This window comes from Brachyistius frenatus, unplaced genomic scaffold (genome assembly GCF_029030835.1).
Source record: "Brachyistius frenatus isolate BFR_SWC_R1_liver_20210118 unplaced genomic scaffold, ASM2903083v1 Contig_130, whole genome shotgun sequence".
Taxonomy (NCBI): domain Eukaryota; kingdom Metazoa; phylum Chordata; class Actinopteri; family Embiotocidae; genus Brachyistius; species Brachyistius frenatus.
The window spans coordinates 346,064-370,023 of NW_027210729.1; the positions used below are offsets into that span (position 1 = coordinate 346,064).

Sequence of the window (23,960 nt, forward strand, 5' to 3'; positions counted from 1 at the left end):
AGCTGTTGTAGTGCAACTTGTCACACATTTTCAGCGTCTCAAAGAGACTTTGAATGTCGTCGTATAGAGAGCGTGATGTTGCACAGTCAGATTCACACCAAACTGTGTTTTATTCCTGCATCATACATGGCGGAGATGAAGCAGAGCCACCGGGAGCTGTCTCACAGCCCGCAGAACGTCTGACACAGAAGAGAAAAAAAAACACTTCACCTACTGTCAGTGTCTGCCACCAGGCCCGCAATAAGAAAATCACTTTCCAGCAGCTTCACATATAACTGCTGAGTAACTTTGGACACAAGCAACAAACACACTGCTGCTTTTTCTTTCTTTCTGTCAGCTCTGTACAAGCATGCAAAGAAAGAATGTACAGCTTGTCTGAAGTATGAACTTCATCTAAAGGCAAGCTGAGCCATTTCCTTGTTGATGTCACTTGTTCTGAGGACCAGAGTTTTCGGCAGGCTGTCCAAACACAAGCAAATGAGAAACATTTAAATACACACACACACACAGTTTTCTAAACACACCAGCAAAACATTTCCATTTACAGTGCCGGTCTGTGGAGCAAGGCAATGTGCTTAAACTGTGGCTTTATTCCACACACCAGAAACCTTTCATTTATTCAGATCTGATCCTGTGATTTATAGTTGGTTTGATCTTGAATTTATTGCTAAGGAAAGGACTATATATTAATAAATGTCAATAAAAATGGCTCAAAAATGTCTTAAATAAATACAATTTAGCATTTGAAGCTTCTATCATACTCAAATCTTCTTTAACCCATAAAAAACAGAAGAGAGTGTAGTGAGTTGAGGGTAGAGTCAAAGCTGTCCTGCTCTGAGAGGGAAAAACATACTGTATATACAGCAACAACAACAACAAAAAAGATATTGTATTATTTTATGTACGATAAAAGCCCTTCAATTATTATGGCTGTCTTTAAAACACCAGAAATTATATCTAATGTCGGTCCTCTGGTTCTTATTGCTTATTGGGAAATTTAAAGTCGTTTAATGTTCTGTTACACCCCAAATATCAATGTACATTACGAAGCATGAATTTGACAGAGACAGCTTGTGCCTGACACTTTATATGTGAGCAGGTTAAGATGTTGCAGTGAAAGATACAGCACAGGTACAGTGCTGCACCCTGCTGGCTTTAATGTATGTGAGCATGCTGTGCTTTGTTATGCTGACTGTGTTATTGAAACCTCACGTAGACTCATGTAAATCTGAGTTTCTGTATCAATAAAAAAAACTTTTCTGGACTAAATAAAGTCTGAGGCAGATGATAGGTTTCATATTATACTATTTTTCATATACCACTTACTTCACGACACACATCAATTCACACAATTGTTTATGTCAGTCAAACCATTCAGTTTGGGAGAAAGGAAATGTTTCGACAAGGGGGCGTGGCTGCAGACGTGTCATGTGCTCATACGACCAATGGTCGTTTGAAACATCCCGTACGTCACGACGTAGCCGATATGTTTCCAAACAGTTTCACTTTCTACACCCATCTTCTCTTGTTCGCCGTTTCAGGCTGAACTCGTTTTCTGGTTTTGTGTCTTCTCTTCTCGAAGTAAAGTCATGTCTGATTTACTGAAGAAAATAAAGCATCTAAAAGCAGATGCAGCCCTTAAGCTGCAAGGTAAGCGACTTTTATTGGAGAAGGTGACTTGCAGTACCAGTGTAAATCAACTATAAATGTAGGTATACAACGTAGGCTACGTTTTTCAGTACAAGTACAGATAAGTGTCTGTTTGTGCCAGAAACAACAGCAACAAAACGGAAAGTGCATTGTGATGATTGTGACGTGATGATTAATGTGAGTGTCGGCATGTTATAATCAACCAACCTGCCCAACAACACACCTGTTCCCGCAGAGGCAGGTATGAGTAGTGACTCTGATATCCGGACACTGACTCGACAAGACCTTCAAGAGCTGTTTCCTGGAGCTCAGAATTTGAGGCTGAGGAAGAACATCTTTGATGCAATAAACAAACAGGTGAGCAACGTTGTGTAGGACTGAGAGGAGAGAGATTCATAATAACTCTGAATTGTACAATACATATAGTAAAAAAAAAAAAAAAAAATGTTTGGATTATTCTGTGGGTTGTTTTTTTTTTCGCTCTAGAGAACAATTCATGTGGTAGTGAAAGAACTTCAAAAACTAATCCCACGTGAACCTCTCGGGGGTATGTAATCAGTTTCACTTGTATTTCTTGAATATTTTGTTATTTAGATTTTTAAACTAAATTAAATGTGGCAACACTTTTGGCCAGCCGCTATACTTAAGTGTTTTAACAACTTGTAACTGTACATTGTGTCATGCTGAGTCTAACACACAACCTTACATTTTCCATCCAGTGGCTAGCAGTGGGGTCTTGGTCGACTACCTCCATTTGCTGAAGGACATGAAGACTCAAATGAATAATGTGCAGACTTTCCTTGATGCTCACATTGATCTATTGGAGGACATCTACAAAACTCAGCCAGACCCGAAACCTGACGAAGGTCATAATACAGTTTTTGTTTTAATATCTTAAGCGCATGAGTGCAGATTCAAAGCTTTAATGGGGAGATGCATATTGAAGGTGCTTTTTATATTATTTGTTGGCAAGATATAGCCTATTAGTAATGTATGATAATTCACAGCTTAGTAAATGCATATTGTATGTTACCTTTCAGTAATTTCACAACACTGCTGAGATAAAAAATAATATAATTGGTATACCATCAGCTACTTTTCAATCTCTGCGTATCTCTATCTTCATCAAGACATTCAGCAGTTGAAGGGCGCAGTGCAATATAATTAAAGGTTAACAAGTTTATTTTCTATTCAGAGCTTTTAGAACATTTCTTACTGCCTTATTTAGTGAATGTAACTTGCTCAGACACCATCTCAATACCCACTGGTGCGAGTCTACTCACAACACACTATTCAACACCTGCGGCCACCTGTTGTCACATAAACCAAGGTCCCGTGGCCTTTTTTTTGTTTTGTTTTGTTTTTTTGCTGTTACAGTTAAAATCTGGTCTGAACCTTGAATTTTGAATATTTTATCACACACTGTGTCCTTATCGTTGCATTGTAAACATCCCTCCTACATCCTACATCCTACATCCTACATCAACCCTAATCTGTCCTTTCCATATGCAGGGATTTTTTTTTATTATTAATGTTTTTTTATAAGATTTAAACTGAGGAGATGTATGATGCCACTGTACCTCACAGGTTCTTTGTCATATACCACAGAACACCAGGTTGAAATGGAGTTCCCCACTCGCCAAAAGGATAACCTTCTACAAGGAGCTGGTGCTAAATCTTTTTTTTTACTACTCCCTTTACATATAATTCATTAATCACTGTGAAATTATTAATTCAACAATGATACATAACATTGAATACTGCTGTAATGATGTTATTGTTAATATCTTTAGAGCAGTATTCAGTATTAGATTCAATTATAACTGAAAATAGTCTATTTTTAGATGGATTTCAATCCTATAATAGTTGGGATCACTAAGTGCTTAATGCCATTTTATGTGATAGGCTCTTTATCAGGTATGAATCAGCCCAGCGTCAGTAGTGCAGTGGCGGCCCGTGCTGATGACAATCGAGGCAATCGACAGAAAACACGAGGTAAATGTAACTTTTTATTATTTCACTCAGTCATGAGCGCATGAGTGCAGATTCAAAGCTTTAATGGGGAGATGCATATTGAAGGTGCTTTTTATATTATTTGTTGGCAAGATATAGCCTATTAGTAATGTATGATAATTCACAGCTTAGTAAATGCATATTGTATGTTACCTTTCAGTAATTTCACAACACTGCTGAGATAAAAAATAATATAATTGGTATACCATCAGCTACTTTTCAATCTCTGCGTATCTCTATCTTCATCAAGACATTCAGCAGTTGAAGGGCGCAGTGCAATATAATTAAAGGTTAACAAGTTTATTTTCTATTCAGAGCTTTTAGAACATTTCTTACTGCCTTATTTAGTGAATGTAACTTGCTCAGACACTATCTCAATACCCACTGGTGCGAGTCTACTCACAACACACTATTCAACACCTACGGCCACCTGTTGTCACATAAACCAAGGTCCCGTGGCCTTTTTTTTTTTTTTTTTTTTTGCTGTTACAGTTCAAATCTGGTCAGTGAACCTTGAATTTGGAATATTTTATCACACACTGTGTCCTTATCGTTGCATTGTAAACATCCCTCCTACATCCTACATCCTACATCAACCCTAATCTGTCCTTTCCATATGCAGGGATTTTTTTTTTATTATTAATGTTTTTTTATAAGATTTAAACTGAGGAGATGTATGATGCCACTGTACCTCACAGGTTCTTTGTCAGATACCACAGAACACCAGGTTGAAATGGAGTTCCCCACTCGCCAAAAGGATAACCTTCTACAAGGAGCTGGTGCTAAATCTTTTTTTTTACTACTCCCTTTACATATAATTCATTAATCACTGTGAAATTATTAATTCAACAATGATACATAACATTGAATACTGCTGTAATGATGTTATTGTTAATATCTTTAGAGCAGTATTCAGTATTAGATTCAATTATAACTGAAAATAGTCTATTTTTAGATGGATTTCAATCCTATAATAGTTGGGATCACTAAGTGCTTAATGCCATTTTATGTGATAGGCTCTTTATCAGGTATGAATCAGCCCAGCGTCAGTAGTGCAGTGGCGGCCCGTACTGATGACAATCGAGGCAATCGACAGAAAACACGAGGTAAATGTAACTTTTTATTATTTCACTCAGTCATGGTGACAGAAGATTGTCTCACGTATCACCGTTTCCAACTGCATCATCATTCTTCATTGGGTTGGAAAATGGCTATTGTCTAACCTAATGCGCCTCTAAATATTAATTGAGTAGTGCGTATTAGTCTTTCTTGTTTATTTGACATCAAACTGAATGCCTGTTTTGCTCTAATGGGCTCTCAACTCTGGAAATAGAAAAAAGAAATACAGTTTCAAAATATTTATTTTCCATGAACACTTTTTAAATAGTTTATGTACATATTTTAGTGTGCGTACTTGCTGGGGCACAAATATTTTTATCCTGCATACTTAACATTATTATATTTCCATTTAAGTGGTCCCAATACACACCAAAAAATAATTAACTCAGTCATTTATAAAAACACTCGGTTTATTATTCTTTCTATGCATTTTTTGTTATTGTCCATTATTTTAATCGAATCTTTTTATGAATGGAGGGCTTAAAATGAATGTAACATTAATCACTGTATGCCTCGAAGTCCCACGTTATTCTCCTGTGAGTAACCCGCTGCTGTAGTTAAATAACTGTGTGCCTGTAACTCTTTTCATTCTGCCACAGTGGCGTACAAGATGGTGGTCAGCGGTAAAACGTTTGATGCCCATCTGCATCTGCTGGACAAAGTAAAGAGTTTGGAGTGCAATTTGGATTTGGTCAATGTGGAGGAGAGCCGAAACAATGAGGATTGCCAGATCACTATTGTCTTCTGCCCGAATGTTTCTCGTATTGGGACAGATATTGATGCAGCCATGAGTTCTGTTAGAGGTAAGAGAGAGAATTATTCTGCTCATTTATACTGAAAAGAAAAATGCATTTGTTTTCAATTCAACTGAAAATCAAAGTTATGCAGACACATATTTATTATTATTATCTAATGTTTATATGGCACGAGCAACTGTGTATCGCGCATGGTGCTCCAAGCCTCCAGACTTTTCTATTATTTTGTGCTGAAGTGAAAAGGGACACCTTCTCTCCTGTACTTGCATGCCAGTGAGAATATTATCATCTCCCATATCTTCTTCTGCCTCCATCTCATACTCCATCTCCTCTGTTTTGTTCTCCACAGATGATAAACCTGTCATTCTGGTTGTGATGCACCACGTGCGTGAAGCCAAACCCGTAACAGCTGTGAGAACATGGAGTTCTCACTATAAAGTTGTGTTGTATGTCAATGTTTTCTACCATGACACCATGGGTGGATTATTGAAGTGTCAACAGAATAGCGATGCTGCCTCAGAGATACAAAAAGAATTACTGAAGCACGGAACTAAGACACCTTACAATACCAGTGGAAAGGCCGAGGGTGGAATCACTACAAGTGGTTATTTGTTGGTAGTATCTTTAGTCGTAAACGTTAGTATTGGCAGTGCTGATGGTGATAATGATGGTCTCATGTCCATGACTACAAGTAAAAGAAACTGGAACAGAAACGGTGGAAGATAACAAAGACAAGGAAATGTTAATTTATCTTGATTCGTATATGTCAGTATTTACGTGAAAGACATTTAAAATAATTTTGCTTAATAGACTTATTGTCACGTTTTCACAACGTAGTGCTATGTCTGTGCATGCAACCACTTTGTAATCTTGTGCAAAAATATCAGATTTTACAGGTGTGAGGGAACAAATTTGCTCATTTCTTTATTGCTTCAGTGCAAGTAGTTTTGATTTTTTTTTTTACTAGTTTAGTCAGTGATTATCACAAATCAAGAATATGTGTTAAAAAATACAGATAATCTTTACACTACTTAATATTCCTTTGAGCATTTTAGATTGTCATTCAGATACATTTCTGTCAAACTTAATTGTCCAGGGTTTAATTTTTTAGTGGCTGCAAACATGTCAAAGGTATATAATACAGTTGCACTGTTTTCCTTTTCATGTTTTCTAAACAAACAAATGAAGTCACAGTTGAAAAATCTGACCCATTGTGTTGATACAAACCTTCACTGCTGTGCTTCTTTATAAATCTTATTGAAGGAACCCGTATGCATTGCAATAATGATTAGGGTTACAGGTTGTTTTTTTTATATAGTTTCTGTTTATAGTATTGTAAGACTTAAATGTACAGTAAAAGATTAAAGAGAGCAAAGACCACAAGTTCAAGGCCCAATCCACTTTGTGCATTGCTCTATAAAATGATGAGCGCTGCAGGCAGACAAACATCCACATCTCCAGGGACAAGGACTACTCCAGAATTCAAGCTTTCCTTTTTTTCTTTTTCCTAAGCTGTACTTTCACTCTCTAAATGGTGTTCTGTAAACATCTGAATTGTAAATGGTTATGATTGGGAAAATCTCCCATAAAAAAATGATCTCTGTCTATGTCTCTTCATAAAATGCATTGCTCTATTCATATGAAAAATACATCCATAACTTAAGAAAAAAATATAAAAATAAAACATGTATATAAAAATTTATATACACAAATACAATATTGCATGTTTGATTTAATGTACATTTTGATGTAGCTGCTAATGAATTCATACAGTGGATGACAGAGAACACTTGGTTTGATCAATCAACCAAATTCATTTAAAAGACTTAACGAACGTATTTAATTAGTAAAGGAGGTTAATTACGTTTATGCAAGAAAAGCAAAAAGTATTTTAATATTTTAAGTGCCAGTGTGCTTTTATTTTGAAAAGAGAAAATACATTTTGCTCTGAAATATTAAACCGGAAGTCTTACATTGTTTACAAACAACGCTTCCGGTCGGTGCAACGAACGAGCGCGTGGACTTGTATATTTTTCTGTGTTACTTGTTTGGACAGTTTTCCGACGAAGATTGGCGCTCGCGTGCTTTTTACGCCCCCCCCCCCACAACATGATGACGAGTTCCCAGAAAGGCGATTCCGGTTAGTTTCGCTATTTATCAACGCAACTCCGTGTAAAACATTCATGCGAAGAGTTGGATAGCAAAACAGATGCTCTGCAGAACCGGCTGTTGATTCACGTCAACAGGTGTGAGCGACAGCTCGATCACCGTCCTGGAAAGAGCTGTCGGCTGATGTGTTTTCTTTTTGTGTGTAAGGTTTGTTCGCTGTAGTTTAGCCGTGATGTCTCCTCCAGGCAGCTGTTGACGTCACTTCTTACGTGACCTAAAAAAAAAAAAAAATTGATCACACGTGTGTGTGTGTCATGCTCCTCGGCCGCGTCCTGTTCGGTCTCAGGCTGCGTCGTTCAAAAAGCGTTTGTTTTCCAGCGCGTAAATGCTGTGAAGGGACTGTCAGATCGGAAGCTGCGCTTTGACCAGTCACCCTTCAACAGGTGAGCGTCCGGACATCTGCACACCGGTTCGGATTCAAGGTAGTGAAACGCATCACACGCTGCCCTCTCGCCCCGGTACAAGTCGTGTGATCTGTGAGTTTGTGATCTGGTTCTATAATTGCTCTGTTTCAGGTCCTGTCTGCGTCTTAAGAGTGCGTGACATGCAGCCAGCCAGCATCTCCTATGGAAGACGGACCAATCCTGCCACCTCGGAGGAGGATGACGATGATGAGGGCGGCGGAGGAGGAGGAGGAAGAAGTCTGGTTGGACAGGAGTTGGACAGAGTAGAACCGGGGGAAACCAGGGAGGTGAGGATGAAGATGAGGAGGAGTTCGGGCCAGGCGGACGCAGTCGCCACGGATGCCCAGGGAGGTTTGTCCGACCCCGGAGCCTCCGCAGTGTCTCGTGAGTAAAACGAACTGCTTGAGATCATCGCTTTTGCCGGCGTCGTGCTGAAGGACCGCTCAAATACTTTGATTGGGTCCGCTGAAAAAAAAGAAATCCTGCCGACACGGTGTCACTTTGTGCCGGCTGCGTGTTTCCACGTGATTTAAAAAAAAAAAAAATCAGCATTCAAATTGGCAAAGCTGATAATGTGGCGAACAAAATGTAAAGCTTACCAACGTGGTGGTAAAGAGTAGCAGGCGTTGATCATCACGTCTTTTACGGGACACGGTTCAATTCAAATGAAAAAGGTGTTGCACTGTCTTTGCTCGTGCAACCATGTGTTCATGAATGGACAACATAATAAACATTATGCTGCTGTGCCACACGATCGGCTATACAAGCTACCTGCACACGAACAGCTTAAGAAACATTACTTCAGGGTTGGTAAATATGGATAAAACCATCTTTCAACTGCATGTCATTTTGTATCGTAAAAATCTGAATATGCTGTAAAATAGTGCTAATAATAATAATAATAATCAATTAAATCTATTGATGAATGAGCTGACAGGGATGTCTGGCTGATGCAGTAATTCTTAATTTTGTAAAAAAAAAAATGAAGTTGCCTCATTATATTGAGAACAAAAACAACACATGTATTGATTTGCATTGATTTCTGTCATATATGAAACGTTACTTTGTTGGATGTTCATATTAAACTCGACCACAGCTTCAATTAATGAGTTTAATGTGAAGTAATATCTTCAGACTGCACTGAACGACCGGACCAACATACCAAGCAAAAATCACTGCACGTGCACGAGCGAATGTTTGTGCTCGTACGTTATGTGTGCCTGCTGCTGTTTTCACAGCAGCTCCTGCAGGGTCAAATGAGAAGAAGACCAAGTCGAAGACGAGGAGAGCGAAGAGGAAGATGATGAAGAAAAAGCTCAAGTCAGCTGATGCCTCTGACAATTTAATGTCAGAGCTTCCATTTGCTCTGACCAGCCCCACCACGTGGAAAGCGCTCGGGTGTACGTACATCATTAATGCTGTTCTCTTTCTGACTCGTTGAAGTTTTTCTTGAACCAGTAGGAGGCCACAGACCAGCATGTCTGATACACTGACTCGCAAAGTGGAGCTTCGACCCCGTGAGCTCTGGCTTCCCTTCAACTTCACCGTTGTGTTATTTGTGTTGACCTGTCCGCCGCAGTCCCCGACGCAGAGTCAGCCGAGAGGAAGAGGAAGAGGAAGAGAGGGGACGGCGGAGGGCGAGTGGACAGCGAGGAGGACGGAGACAAGAAGAAAAAAAAGAAAGAGAGCCAAAGACCCAACTACTTCGTCTCCATCCCCATCACTAACACGCAGGTACGGAGTCGCTGGGCTGGTCACTAACTTCTGTGTCCCGGGCCGCAAGGATTTTGTCACAAGTTGACTTGATTTTTTTTTTTTTTTTTTTTTTTAAATGACGACATTAACACATAATTTTTTTCATGCTTCAGTGAGAGTTGAAGTCGTTCCGCCATTCCACCTCACCGTCTCCTTACTTCCTGGTATTAAGGCTCTTCTTTGTTTTTTGACTGCGACCTTGTTGGTTGATCAGCTGCTAACACTTCCTGTTAATGTGACCCAATAACTGATTGCTGTCAGTACTACAGACCTGTTTTAATAATCACTTCATTCCCCTTCAGTGGAGAAGACTTCAATAATGTGTCTCCAAGCTACTGATGCGTTTTTGTCAAGTTTTGGACACTTGGACGTGGCCAGTGTACCTAAATCTATACTCGTTGCAAATGTTAGGATGGTGACAGAGAAATCTTTCTGCCTGTTGACCAAAAAGCTCCTCTGAAAGGTCATCGATTTGAAACGCCTCACCTTCTCCCCCCCCAACTGATCCGCTCAAAGCTAGATCTTGGAAGTACAGGAGTGATTTTGAAAGTGACGCTGAGCGAGATCGAGTAGCTCCCGTGTTCACCGCTGCTTAGTGATTGAAATCCAATTTGTCCAATGACAGATCGGCGCCGCTGTGACGGAGGTCCAGGAGGCCGTGCTGCAGCAGGAGCCCCGACTGGCCAAAGCCATGATCCCCGTCCCGACTCTTCACATCACGCTTCTTGTCACTCATCTCGCCAATCAGGAGCAAGTAGACCTGTGAGTCGATGCGGACGTGCCGGGTCTTTATCCGCGCACGCCGTCATGCGCCGAAATGTCTGGAATTATCTTTGATTCTTTGGCTTATTAAAATGCAACCTGCCGTAGAACTACACAAGATGAACAACTCAAAGTCGGTGTGGTTTCAACATTTTGGCGACAAACTAAAAAGCGCATCGTAGACTGATGGACTGTAAAACGATAGGCCGTCTTCACAGCAGATGTTTTGACTTGTCATAACGGGGAAAAGCACATGTTTTACTCATTAAACGAAAGAAGGCTCCGCTCTGATCAAGTGTCCCACTAAGTCGTGACAGTCAGCCCCTTTAATGACCCTGAAACTGAAGCAGTCTAAAGGAATCTATCCATCGTCTATTATTTACGTCCTTTTCGTGCTGTGACGTGTCAAAATGTCTTCCGTCAAAAAGGCCTTTTAGTGTCTCTGTTGATCCCACGGCTGCAGGCCGGTTTCACCGCAGAGGGTTTAGTTCGGCGTGACTTCACAAAACATACTTGTGTCCACAACTCAAACAATTCCTGCACTATTTGTGACCACATTTCACACAAATGTCCAGAGGGATAAAATGACGAAGTGATGACATTTCAGATCCCACAAAGGTCAAAGGTCAACCTCACGGTGACATCATGCCATTCTACAAACAACTCTTTCCTGCCCGTTATTCGATGCCATAACTCAGAAAAGACGGGGAGGTTATGATCATACTTCACATATAGTTTGGACAGTTAATTAGTGACACTGATCATGGGCGTCCATCTTGAAACTGCCTACCTAAAAAAATTTAAAATTTAAAAAAAAAAAAATGCTGCTGTAGCGAAAAAATGTCCCCTTGGGGATTAATAAAGTAACTACCTACCTACCTACCAACATACAGGCTGTGATTCTGGACAGACATGGATGTAAACTGCAACTTGTGAAGTTAGTGGAGAGACAAACAACCGCGAGGAGCTAGTTCTAGTTTCAGGAAGCAGTGATTGTGAAGCTGAGAAGGCTATTTATGAGCAGCACCTAGTTTTCAGTGGACTAAATTGTATTAAATATGAGCCATACAAACACACACACACACACACACAACACTATGAAATAAGAAATGTGAACAGGTCAGGGTTCAAATGTTCAAACAAAAAAACTTTCCAGGATGAATGCCTGTGTATCAATACATTTGATCGCATAAGACGGGTCCACATTATATTGCTATATTGATTTGTTCCTCCCGCTAACGTTCATCCATGGAGGTGAATAGGGCTGATCAGCTTTTTGATGTACATGCACTCTTAAACAGACCAGGGCTGTACATCGTGTGTGTGTGTGTGTGTGTGTGTGTGTGTGTGTGTGTGTGTGTGTGTGTGTGTGTGTGTGTAACCTGTCATTTAGAACACAATAGAAAAATAATCTCCTTTGTCCTCGTTTCTCCATTTTCTTCATTATTCTCGCAGGATATAACACAATAATCATCCCCTGCTGGATTTCAATCAAACAGAGTACCCTCAAATTAATTTTACTGTCACATTTTCTCATGGACACCATTCAGTCTCTGAAGCTGCACATCGTCACAACATCAGACAGATCAGACGGCTCGCTGCGGCAGTAAACAATCAGACTAAAGTTGCTGCTCTCAGCCGAGGCTGCGGTGTCCTGCCGTGACTGATTACCAACATGTCACATTAGATACAGCTTCTCTCTTATCTCACAACAACCAGAAAACTGGTCATTACAGTCGGTTCACGGTTTTTGGAGGTTCAAAGGCTCGATTTGAAGGGTAGTAGAGATGGAGCCTTTTATTGTTCCAATTACAAGCAAAATAACAAGTAAATAAAAAATAGCAAGTGCCTTATCTTTTTAAATATGTCAATTCGAATAAATGAAATTAATTTTATATCTCTTGAATGGAATGGTGTAAATCAGGGTCTCCAACCTTCTTTCCTCCATCTTCTCAAAATGAGAGGATTATAACATTTATCCACACGGCTGAGCTCCACCAAACCAGCTCAATAAGCTTCTTTTATAGGAACAATAACAAATTGATACTCCACACACGTACTCAGGCAGTAGCTACCGGGTGGAGACCTCTGGTATAAACCATTTGCGGCCTAAACCTTGTTTTGTTAATGACCCTTTCAATTGTTCCTTTTGAACGCATATCTGTGAATGCCGAGTTAATTATCAGATGGTTTTGATTCACAACGATGAAATGGCCTGAAAAAAATTTATTCCTTAAACTGTGTAAAAATTCTACCACTTCATATTATTTTAGGCAAACTAAAATAAATCCCCCCCCCCCCTCACACACACACACACACACATCGACCGCTAATGGAAAAATGTCTATTTCAGATTTGGGCCTCATTCTAAATGTTTTAAAGCGTTGGAAATAACAAGGGCGTGCAGATTTTCGGGACCTGAGAACCTGGGAGTCATTTTATGTGATGACACCGATGCTTAATCTACATCAAGAAGAAGGTTGTGTCATTATTAATCACTTGATTCTCTCATTATGTAATTTGACAGGGAGGGAGAGAGGGAGGATTAAGTCATGTCACACTGATGTGTGTGTGTGTATGTCAGTGTGCACGTTCATGTGTATACTTCCTTTTAGGGCGGCGGCCATGCTGGCTCAGGTCGAGCCGTCACTTGCCGAGTTGCTGGGTGGGCGGGACCTGGTGCTGCCCTTCTCGGGGATCAGTCATTTCAGGAAGGAGGTGGTGTTTGTCGGACTGGCCGCCGGACAGCACAGACACACGCTGGACAGCCTGGCAGGTCAGTGTCGATGTCTTGCTCTCGCTTCCTCTCCTGCCGTCGGCGCCTCTGCAAGTCTTTCACATTGGTATGCAAGTCGTAAATATTGAATGCCATTTATGTTTTAACTGTGTTTCGTGCTTTACTTTACTGGAGGATACATTGCATTATTGAACGTTAATGTGATACAATACTTGGCTTGTTGTGGCCCCCGGAGGGACTTCTGGAGTTAAAGGTCAGCTGAGGGCCCCTGCGGCTGATTGGACGGTTTAGTGTCTTTCGTAAGACACTTCATTCCTTAAAACACTTCAGCAGCTGAATGCTTGCTGTGAATGAGGGCTTTGCTGTTGAAGGTCACAGATTAGACTGCTTTAGGAGATCGTATGGTACATCCTCAGGGTTGTTATTCATAAGCTGACTAGCTACCACTCATTCAAAAGTCATGGGTAGTTGAAGCGTGGTTTTAGTCCTGAAGTGACCTGAGGACCTGTGTGACGTAGATCAGAGGAAAATAGTTGAATTGTAGAAATAATTGGCAACTGCTTGGGAAGAATCGCTCTTTGTAATTGTTTAAAAGTTGTGTACTGTAAAAACGTGCAGTGTGTTGATATACGTAAGCTCTAATTATTAAAGAATCAACCACCTCCACTGATTTGTTCTTCAGCGTGACCACATCGTCCTCCTTAAATCAGTGAACCTGGTCAAACAATGTTGAATTCATGGTCTTTTCTTTTTCCCGTTCTTTCTTAGTTTTATTATTACTTTGCGTGTGTGTGTGTGATATTCTTAATTTGTCCTCTTGCGTCACCGTACACGCGTGGTGATGTACGCAGAAGCATTTGCGTGTATGTTTTTGTGTTGTGCCTTCAGCGACAACATTAAGCCAACATTTCTAAGAGGATTCCCGCTCCATTGCTCTTGCGACACACACACACACACACACACACACACACACACACACACACACACACACACACACACACACACACACACACACACACACACACACACACACACACACAAAGTAAATGAGCTCACATTTACTTAATATTCCATTTCCTATCTAACCTATCAGCTAAATTGGAAATACAAAGCGATTTCTAAAAGTAGACACGTGCATTTGTGTACACACAACAGGAAATGAGGGATTTGGACTTATTAATGATCCACAAGGTGGTATCTAAGTCTAAGGTGGTAAGTGTCGAGCTCTGGCAGAGATGCTCGTGTGGATGAATACATGGTAGCATACAGTGAGAGCAGTGTAATAACTGCGCCGATCCAAGCAAATGCTATTTGGCATTTTAGTGACAGCCAAGCTGACACAAATTCCAAAGGTAAATGTATCTCAGATCTCAGCTTGATACGTACAATACAACAAATTAATCTTTGAGAGATACAGCCACGCGTGTCAAGTTTCTACGTAATAACTTCTGCTGTCAAGAGTTTGAAGGTTTGATTTTCTTTGTCTGCGTTTTAGGAAGATCTTAGCAATGTAGTAATTTGAGTTGCATGGACATTTTTACTGTTGGCCATCAGATAAGAAAATAGTGATAAACCCTATTTAAAAAAACACATAGCCAAAGGTGTGATGGTGGTGGAGGTGGGTTTGTGTTGACATGTAACGTCTTGCAGCATACAAACAAATTAACATCACTCCACTGAAGGTTTTGTGCCTCCTCATGAGGTCCATGAAATAAATCACATTTGTCAAACAATTTGACATATTGAAAGGTCTAGGTACTAGTTTTGACCACCTTACTGTGGCATTTTTGGAAACAGATTAGAGGGGCTTTGCTTTACTGTAGTTTAATAGATTGTTCTTGAATTATGTACAAAGTATTACCAAACATTAGATGTTTTCAAATGAAGGATATTAGTAGCATTGGAGTTTAGCAGTTAAAAGCAGTACCACAGCCCAACCTCTTGTGCCGAGACAGTAAAGTCTTCATGTGGACTGAAGCTCATTGTCAGGCCTTGTAAGATGACCATTTACAATATTTGAATTTTAACAAGCAGCATTCTTGGTCCCAGGCCTTTTAAGAGAGTCTCCTTTTTCTGAAGTTTGATTTATTTCTCCAACATGAAGGATTACTCAGCAGGAACAGACCATTACAAATAGAAAATCCACACGGGGCGAACAAAAGGAAGGATAAGGCAGGAAGTCCGACTCTCTTGTCATCTTGTCTGCACTCTCAACCACTGTTATTGATTATACACTAACCTTTCTCTCCCTGTGGAGCTTGTCTTCTAAAAATACCTCTGTAGCTTCCCGCTGAGCCTAATCATTCGGTGTGTGAGTGTCTTTGTCGATTTATATCTGTCCTTGCAGGTTGTCTGTGTGTTTATGCCCTTGTTCGTTCATTTATCTCTCTTTTGTCGAAATGTCTATTTATTGGAGGGTTTAAATGACACTCGTTCTCCGCCATCTGCACCTTCACTGTTTGTGTCCTCTGTTATGGCTTTTATAAAAGTCAAGAAATGGGAGTCAAGATGGTTCAGTAATTGTGTACATGAAGGTTGCCCAGTTGTTTGGCTTTATTTTCAATGTTCCTTTTTCCATATATATTATGTTTTTTTTAACAGCAGTTAAGTGTATTTTTACTGTGAAAATAAAGCTAAATCGTGTGCGTGCGCCTGTGTGTCCCTCAGAGTTGTTGCGGTGTCGCTTTGAGGAGCAGGGTCTTCTGCAAGGAGACTGTCGTGGGTTTGAACCCCACCTCACCATTATGAAGCTGTCCAGAGCATCAAAACTACGATCACAGGTATACACACTCTCACAGACACGCACGCACACACATTCTGGGTAGCGTGGTTTAATTGTCTTCATGCAAAGCTTCCATTTGCCGTCACAGCTTGCTTTTTTTCGAAAGCAGAACTTGCAACTGCTGCGGAGTTGCTCGTCTTTCTCTTTCTAGACATCCTTTTTATTGCCCTCACTGTGGCTGTAACGTGTCATCCAATAGTTTGATGCCAAAATATTGCTCCAGCCAAAACTACTAGTGGGAATAACTGTGGTATTTAAAAGGAGAACTGAGTATATATTGTTTCATAGTTCATGATATAAGAGCTATATTCTAATGGGATGGATTAAAGGATGCAGTTACTCAGGAGAAGAGAAAGGTATATGAGGAGAGCATGGGTATGAAAATCATAAAGATATAAATAAGAGGGTGAAGGAGGGAGAAGAAGGAAACGGATCAGGTCAGGAGGTGAGAGAGGGAGGACAATATCTATCTTCTTCCCTCCGACACTTGATGGCACTTTATCCTGCTTTGGCGCCTGCCAGGCGGTGTTCTTGTCTCCTGCAGTCTGTGTGTGTGTGTGTGTGTGTGTGTGTGTGTGTGTATATATATATTTCTGTGTGTATCATAAAAAAAGTGATAAAGTTGACATAAACAGGATTTCCCCTTTGTCTCTGTCAGGGTATAAAGCGTGTGGACTCGGCCCTTTTCTCCAACTATACTAACAAGTAGGTACTTGGTTTTTCTTACAGGGAAAAATTCTTGAGCTTATAGTGCACCGACTATGTTTTAAGGTTGAGTCAATAAGTGCAGTGGGAGATTATATAATTTTACATGTTCATTATCACTTTCCTTATCGATGTCTGCATTGCATTTTTGGTCATCCAGTTGTAACTCAAGACAAAGATTTGAACGTTGGTGACGCTGTAGTTTCGTAAAATTGTTCAACACCCTGATAATGTTCTTGGCACGTGAGTGCTACTTGAACAGCGTCATATTTCATAATGTTTTGACTCTAGTTTTGTATTTATGAGATGAAAATGTACCGTAGCCCATTCCATTTATTGGCTGGCTGATTGTATTGGCCGATACTGGTCACAGATAAATTATTATCAGCCTTTATGTTGTCTGATATGTTTTTACATAATATAATGTAAAAAAAAAAAAAAAGAAGAAAGATATTTGGGGTAATTTAGACATTTGTGTTTCTTTAATTCATAATTATTTATTTAGACAATAAAGTTAAACTGTAAAATATCCTGCCTCCATTACAAGTATTTGGTAAAGAAACATCAGCATTGGCCCAAAAATACAGCATTGGGCTTAAAAATGTTCACATCATACCATATTTAAAATGGATTGTCACATGTAGTGCTCTTTGCTGCCAAGTGGCTGTAATGACTGACGTCTGCTTTACTGTCTGCTGGAGGCACCCACGCTCCCGTCTCCGTCTCTTCTCTGTCTCATTGTCACTTTGTCTGTCTCACTTCACTCAGATTTTTTGGAGACCAGACAGTGGAGCGGGTCGATTTGTGTTCTATGTTGAAAAAGAAGCAACAAGACGGATATTACCACACTGAGACTTCACTACAGCTTGGTTAGTACGCACACACACGCACACACACACACGTTAGCGGGGTTTTGTGTTGGTGCATGCGCTGTCTGGCTCTCAGGTGGAGAAAAAAAAGAGCCACCAGAGGGCGCTGGCAGCTCAAAAACAGCCGATGGGCAGTGATCTGCTTTTCATATCTGTGGGAGAAATTAGCTTCCAGCAGCATGTTTCAGGGTATTAACTGGCAAAATGTTGTTTATAAGTGTCTTTGTCGTTACTTAATATTCATGAAACATACCATTTTTTACATTACTTTGGAAAGGTTCGCGTGACAAAGAGTCTATGTAACTTGTGTTTTTTTGTTATTTGTAACATTGCTGCTGGTTTGATTGGGAGGTTTCTTTCTTTTTAATAGGTTTGTAAAATACTATTAAACTCCATGTACCCAGCAGAAACTAAAGGAGTGGCAAACTGGTTGAACCAAATACCATGAGGCTACTCAAGAGCTCATTTCCATTTTACACGTTACTGCCTGGTTGGTCATGACCACCCTGCCAGTTCTTAAAAAAAACTTGGCAGCGCTGTACAATTGATGCTCTAATGGCCACTGAGTGAAGTAGAACTGAAGGGCTTTGAGTTGTTGCAGCTGAGCTTCAGAAAGTTAAACAGTTTTTGTAAGTTTCCGATGAAACACAGAGATGATTGATGTGGACCTGGTACATTTTCTCTGGCTCTTCTCTGAATGTGTTGGCAGAGGTCTTTATGTCTTGGTTTGCTTTCTTTAAACGAACGGACGACGTGCTCAGTTGTTCAAGCTCATTGCATAGTGGGTCAAAACTGTTTTCAGTGTTGTATCTTTTGAGCCTTTCATGTAAAATCCTGTTGTTGTGCAGTTCATGTTACTATGCAGCCCGACGTGAACCTGATGGTAGTGTTGATCACTGTTGGGATGCAGACAGACAGACAGTATGTTTGTGCTCCTAGTCCAGTGAATGCTAGGAGCTAATAGCTAATGTTGTCTGAAAACAGAGACCGGCTTCGGAGGATTTACTTTTAGTGTTTCAGTTTTGTCCGTCCACCAATAAAACAAATTGCCATAATTAGTTATTTAACTGCGACTTTGTCATCCATCACTGCTGCAGAGAACCTCGCAGGGATTTGAGATCCAAAAACCGTGGAGCTTTGTGGCTGTTGTGAACTGTGAGATTCTGTGATAATAGCAAACGGTTTTCTAATGATGTGTGTGTGAAAGAGATGTCGTCATTTAAACTGCTCCTAAAAACACAACACTCTCTGGAAAGTAGCTTAATACTTCTGACATATCTTACCAGTAATGTAACACAGTTCACTGAGACTTTTTTTTTGTCTGGATCAGCTATGTAGGAGATTTCTTAAAACACCTTTGATGTGTTTTGAACTCTAACTGATCCTCGTTTTTGTCTTGAGAATCTCTGCTTTGAACTACTCGCTAGTGTGGTCTGTGGTTGTATTCAAACCAGTCCTCTGATCATCACAGCCCAAAGAGCCGACAGACAAACCAAAGATTTGTCAAAAAAAACGTTTAATGTTGTGCCATTATGACTTAGAATTATATTAATATTCTTGAAGTACCGCACAAAATGTAGAAACAGCGACATGATAATTACTTTTTTTTAAACGTCAGTACGTTTCTCAGTGTGAAAACACTTTGAGCTATAGTGATTTCCTGTGGACAAAAACAAATAAAAACATACGACAGCACATTTATGTGATGTATAATTGTCTTCCTGGATCACCAGTAGTCACACACACACACACACACACACACACACACACACACACACACACACACACACACACACACACACACACACACACACACACACACACACACACACACACACACAAAGTTTTAAGCACCAGTGTATCATGGATTGACTGAGACTTCACTGTGAAATAGCTATACTAATTGCTGTGTGTGTGTGTGTGTGTGTGTGTGTGTGTGTGTGTGTGTGTGTGTGTGTGAGACAGAGAGAGAGCTGTCAGCTTGAGTGGAACTCGGCTGTCACAATGTTTTGTGGATCACTGGGTTGTCTGTGCGAGACAGAGTGTGTGCGTGGGAGTGACACCGAGCAGAGGGATGTTTACCTCACATTTCACATCATCATCAAAAAAAAAAAAAAAAAAAAAAAACTTCTGCTTTTATCAAGTGGTTTTCCAAAACAACACATACATATTTAAAATGTGTGAACATGTAAACAGAGCACCGCATCCACTTGTCTAATATGATGCAGCAGTGTTACAGTGTGGAGGGTTTGGGTGCAAAGTTATAATGCCGGCTGTGCGTGAGTGACGGTGGCAGGAATGAAATGTCCTCTTTCACAAGCTTATAAGTTGTATACGCTTTTGAAACGAAGAGGATGTAAATGTTAAAAGAAGAAATAACGGTAAAAAAATAAATCAAACCCTTTGCTCAACTAAATTTATTTCTAGTCTGTTATGACCGGTAGCTTTTGCTGGCTAATGTTAGCAACTTCAGACGGATTTGGCTGAAATGACTGACTCGGTCTAGCAGCTTCAACTCTCCACTACTGATAGTATACGAGCACTGCGACCACAATATCATAACTTCACTGCTATTAAACAGAAATCCTTATACGTACAGCATAAACACACCAGCAGGATAGACACTTCCAGATTATAAAATGTTGTACTAAGCTACAATTTGCAACCCTGATATACAGCATGAAGATAATCTGTACAGAAAATGTTACCTCCTGTAAAGCATAAAAATAATGTAATCTCGTAATTTTATTCATAAAGAAATTTAAACTATTTGTGGTTAGTAAAAATAGTTTCATGTATTTTCACTCCAGGATTTGCAGAATTCTTCAGAAATGGTTGATTTTGCAGAAGGTTTTTTCAAGTATTGCAATTCAATTTTCAGAGTTTGATGTGTAATTGCCAAAAATAGCAAGTCACAGCAAAAAATGTGTATAGGTAATCCGTTCCTTTGATAATAAGCATACTCTATGAATGTTTTAGTATGTATAAATATTTTGTTTTGTAAAGAAAAATCCTAATTAGTGACAAAGCTTTACAAAACAGTCCGTGATGGTGATATGGAATATATAGGCTATATCCTCTGTAAAAAAAATAATAAAATAAGCGCCTTTAATGCTTTTTAAATGAATTCAACACGGATGTATGCGCAAAAACAAAGTGCGATCTCTCAGGAAGGTGGTAGAAAAGAGAAGAAACTACAACGTTCTGGCATGTGGTTTGTTTGGATGATGAGAGTTTGAAGAGCTTTGCTGACTGTAGATGACAAGTTATTTTTGTGGTAAAGCAAGTCTTGTTCGGAAAGGCTCGCTTTGTGCCATAACGCTTGCAGCAAACTTTCTACTGGGTACCTTTTACTGCAGGAATATTGCAAAATAGCAAGCACCCTCAAAAAGTGTGGCGATTGTTTGAATTCACAAAAATCATTTAAATTGCAAGATTGTGATTTCCTAGAGGGACTGACTAACGGTTAATACAGTTTAATACTTCAGATCCTCCAATTCTGTCGCCAGCAAAAAAGTATTTTCTGGCTACTTTGTCAAATCCAAATAAATCGAGCAACTTGTGACTTTGTTTACTGTGTAGCCAAACAAGCACCTTGTTTTTCATTCGTGAAGCTGTTATCAATTAGTTATAATTACAAACATTATATTACACGCATGCACTTTGGCATTGACAAGTAGTTTGAATCTAATGCGGGACTCTAACTAATAATAAAAACAACAATAGAGGGGCAGTTACAGCATGTAAAAGCTTTTAATGGCTTTTTCTCCATCCTGCTTTCTTTGTTTTTGTGTTCTAAATGAAAGGAATAAATGGTGAAAGATGTGTTGTCCACTTGTTTAGACAGGTGGCAAATGTGTAGAAGTCAGAGCTAAGACGCTGAAACACTCTCAAGGATCTTTTCATTCTCTTTAAACACACTGCTTTGGTGCAATGTGACGGGAATGTAAGCAAAGAAGCTGGGATAAATAAAAAAGGATATGTTGACAGGTGTTGATAATCATTCACCTTGTCATTACAGTCGGTGCTTTTGGAAAATGTAAGAGATTTTTTTTTAAGTGGTTTTATTTTACTCAGCCTGAAATAAATGTGTTTTTTTTTCCCCGAGAAGGACCAGTTTCTTGTTAATGAGTATTTGAACTGGCAAAGAAAAGAAAAGCCAGCGTATCATGGTTTTGTCACGTCCTCTCATGTTTGTGTTTTCTTCTGGACAATCAGATGGTGTTTCCAGTTGATCTGCGGAGGCAATACTGTACAGTAGAATGATAGTAAGAGCTGCCATCATAGCATGTTGGTATTTACATTCACACCTACAGGTTTACATACAGAAACACTCAGTGTATATTATACAGGTATTAATGCACGCATACTGAAGCCCACAGACACAGATACACACCACATCACAGCACTATGGCAGCACACACACATGGACAGATGAAGGTGATTTGTTGCACTGTGACCTTTTGGTATTTTATTGAGATAATGTCACTCACTTCTGCACAGACTGTGCTGCGTATTTCTTTTCCCTGTAAAAACGAGTCTTTGGCAGAGATTACGTTTCACTTGCCAGCCAAACAGCCACATGACGCAGTTTGCTGATTTGCATGCAAGTGGGCTAATTTCTCTCAAAGAGAAATATTGAATCAGGAAGCTTTGATATTCGAACGACGAAACATGAGGAGTGTTTAACAGTCGTCAGGGGTTATCGATGCCTTAAACATTAAAAGTATTGGGAGAGTAACATAACTCAGGGTTTTGTTGGGTTGAGTTGTTTTTTTTTTCTACGTCTTCTGGTTTGCAGAGCCCATAACCACTCAGTTGTTTTCATTGCTAAAAGAAGGTTTTCTGCAGTACACTGGAAAAAATCTGATAAATCAATTCTACAAAAATCTCAGAAAAAGCAATTTAAGAAAATGCAGCAAACACTTGTGTTACACTTAATTGGTTCTTGACTGCAGATCATTTGAATGTTCCCCTAATTGTTTCACTCTCTGTTCCAAGATACATTTGTATGGCTGTCCCTACTGCTTGAGGATCTTTTTTTTTTTTTACTTTAAACAGCAGTGATCAGTGTCCTCGTTCAGCTGGAAGCGCTTAAACTTTTGGATGCGTGGAGAAATGAAAACAAAAACCAATGAGCTCCAAATGTACTGAATTGCTCTGTCTGTTTCTGCTTTTAAAGCATCCTGTTTGGAAAGATTGGCACATCCCTGCTGGCTCTGTTTTCTAATAATTAATTTGATTGGATAGACTCTCTCACCTCTCTTCCTTTCCTTTCTGCTTCTCTGTAATAAATTAGCGTGAGAGAGTTTATGAATGGCTAAATCATTAGAGAGAGCATCTGAGTAGGGCCTTTGTAGCGTATATCCATCTTCATGGCGCGGACGCATTGCCAGCGTTTGTTTGGTGGTCCCATTTGAGCACAATTCAAGCTTAAGCAGCTTCATGGCCTGAAAACGACAGAATTACACAATTGAAGAAATGCTTTTTCAGGGGAGGAAAAATTATTGGTACAAAAACGAATTCAATAAGTCTCGATTAAATGTCCATAGGAACTCTCAGCATGCAGTGGCACCGGTGGGCCTGATGTAGTGTGTCCTGCTTAGATCGCAATTATGAGCAACAGTGTTGGGGAAAAAAAGAGTTGGAGATACTGTATCTCCCACTTCGTGGAAAGAACTACCAATAAAATGTTGGGAAATGGCAGCAAGGCCCTGATCACTGGCATTTCCTCGCTAATTAATTACATAATGCTGGTTCTGCCAATTTAAAAGGAAACATACACAGTTTGTTTAGTTTCAGCTGTAGACTAATTTCATGAGTTAATGAAGCACACCAAATACACCGCTCCAAACACTGACTAATTACAGGCAACTTAATTATTTTCACGTCCTTCACATTCTTCGAAGATTTCTAAAATGCAGCAGTACTTTACCACCTTAAATTTATACTTTTGAGACTTTGACTGCATTGAGTAAGTTGTTTCATGCCAGTCAGACGACACAGTATCAGCCTTATAATGGCGCAATAGTAGGACGATTGCTTGTTTTAGCCAAGCAGATACCAACCATTGCGTTTGTGAACTGCCGTTTTGAAACCTCAAGTTCAACAATTTGGCAAAAGATCACATTCCTTCTCCGACGACAACCACAAGACGGCACTCTTTCAGGCACAACTGAAAATATGGTGAAGACAAATAACAATGATGTTGTCAGTGCTGCCAGGTGACCACTCATCCCC

The 23,960-nt window shown here is 39.8% G+C and overlaps 2 protein-coding genes across 9 annotated transcripts in view; both read left to right on the plus strand.

Annotated features, from left to right (window-relative positions):
• Positions 1 to 1,528: 1,528 nt before the first annotated feature.
• Positions 1,529 to 7,254, plus strand: LOC138630235 (uncharacterized). 5 transcript variants are annotated; one of them, XM_069714438.1, is made up of 10 exons: positions 1,529 to 1,650; positions 1,886 to 2,007; positions 2,137 to 2,197; positions 2,370 to 2,516; positions 3,238 to 3,318; positions 3,556 to 3,645; positions 4,362 to 4,442; positions 4,680 to 4,769; positions 5,382 to 5,585; positions 5,887 to 7,254. In XM_069714438.1, the coding sequence occupies exons 1-10, from the start codon at positions 1,590 to 1,592 to the stop codon at positions 6,261 to 6,263; spliced, it is 1,314 nt and encodes a 437-aa protein (XP_069570539.1). In that variant the 5' UTR covers positions 1,529 to 1,589; the 3' UTR covers positions 6,264 to 7,254. The 5 variants fall into 5 exon arrangements, with proteins under 5 accessions (XP_069570539.1, XP_069570540.1, XP_069570541.1 ...); XM_069714439.1 differs by lacking the exon at positions 4,362 to 4,442; XM_069714440.1 differs by lacking the exon at positions 3,238 to 3,318.
• A 292-nt stretch (positions 7,255 to 7,546) lies between these two features.
• LOC138630244 (A-kinase anchor protein 7-like) overlaps positions 7,547 to 23,960 on the plus strand; it is a 42,007-nt gene continuing 25,593 nt past the window's right edge. For 2 of the 4 annotated variants that reach the window (XM_069714454.1, XM_069714456.1), the window contains exons 1-10: positions 7,547 to 7,677; positions 8,025 to 8,128; positions 8,222 to 8,494; positions 9,349 to 9,510; positions 9,690 to 9,844; positions 10,491 to 10,627; positions 13,243 to 13,403; positions 16,032 to 16,144; positions 16,805 to 16,851; positions 17,620 to 17,720. In XM_069714454.1, the coding sequence (XP_069570555.1) occupies positions 8,251 to 8,494; positions 9,349 to 9,510; positions 9,690 to 9,844; positions 10,491 to 10,627; positions 13,243 to 13,403; positions 16,032 to 16,144; positions 16,805 to 16,851; positions 17,620 to 17,720 (1,120 nt within the window). In that variant the 5' untranslated portion in view covers positions 7,547 to 7,677; positions 8,025 to 8,128; positions 8,222 to 8,250. The remainder of the gene's footprint in view (positions 7,678 to 8,024; positions 8,129 to 8,221; positions 8,495 to 9,348; positions 9,511 to 9,689; positions 9,845 to 10,490; positions 10,628 to 13,242; positions 13,404 to 16,031; positions 16,145 to 16,804; positions 16,852 to 17,619; positions 17,721 to 23,960) is intronic. The other 2 variants (XM_069714455.1, XM_069714457.1) reach the window with 2 other exon arrangements.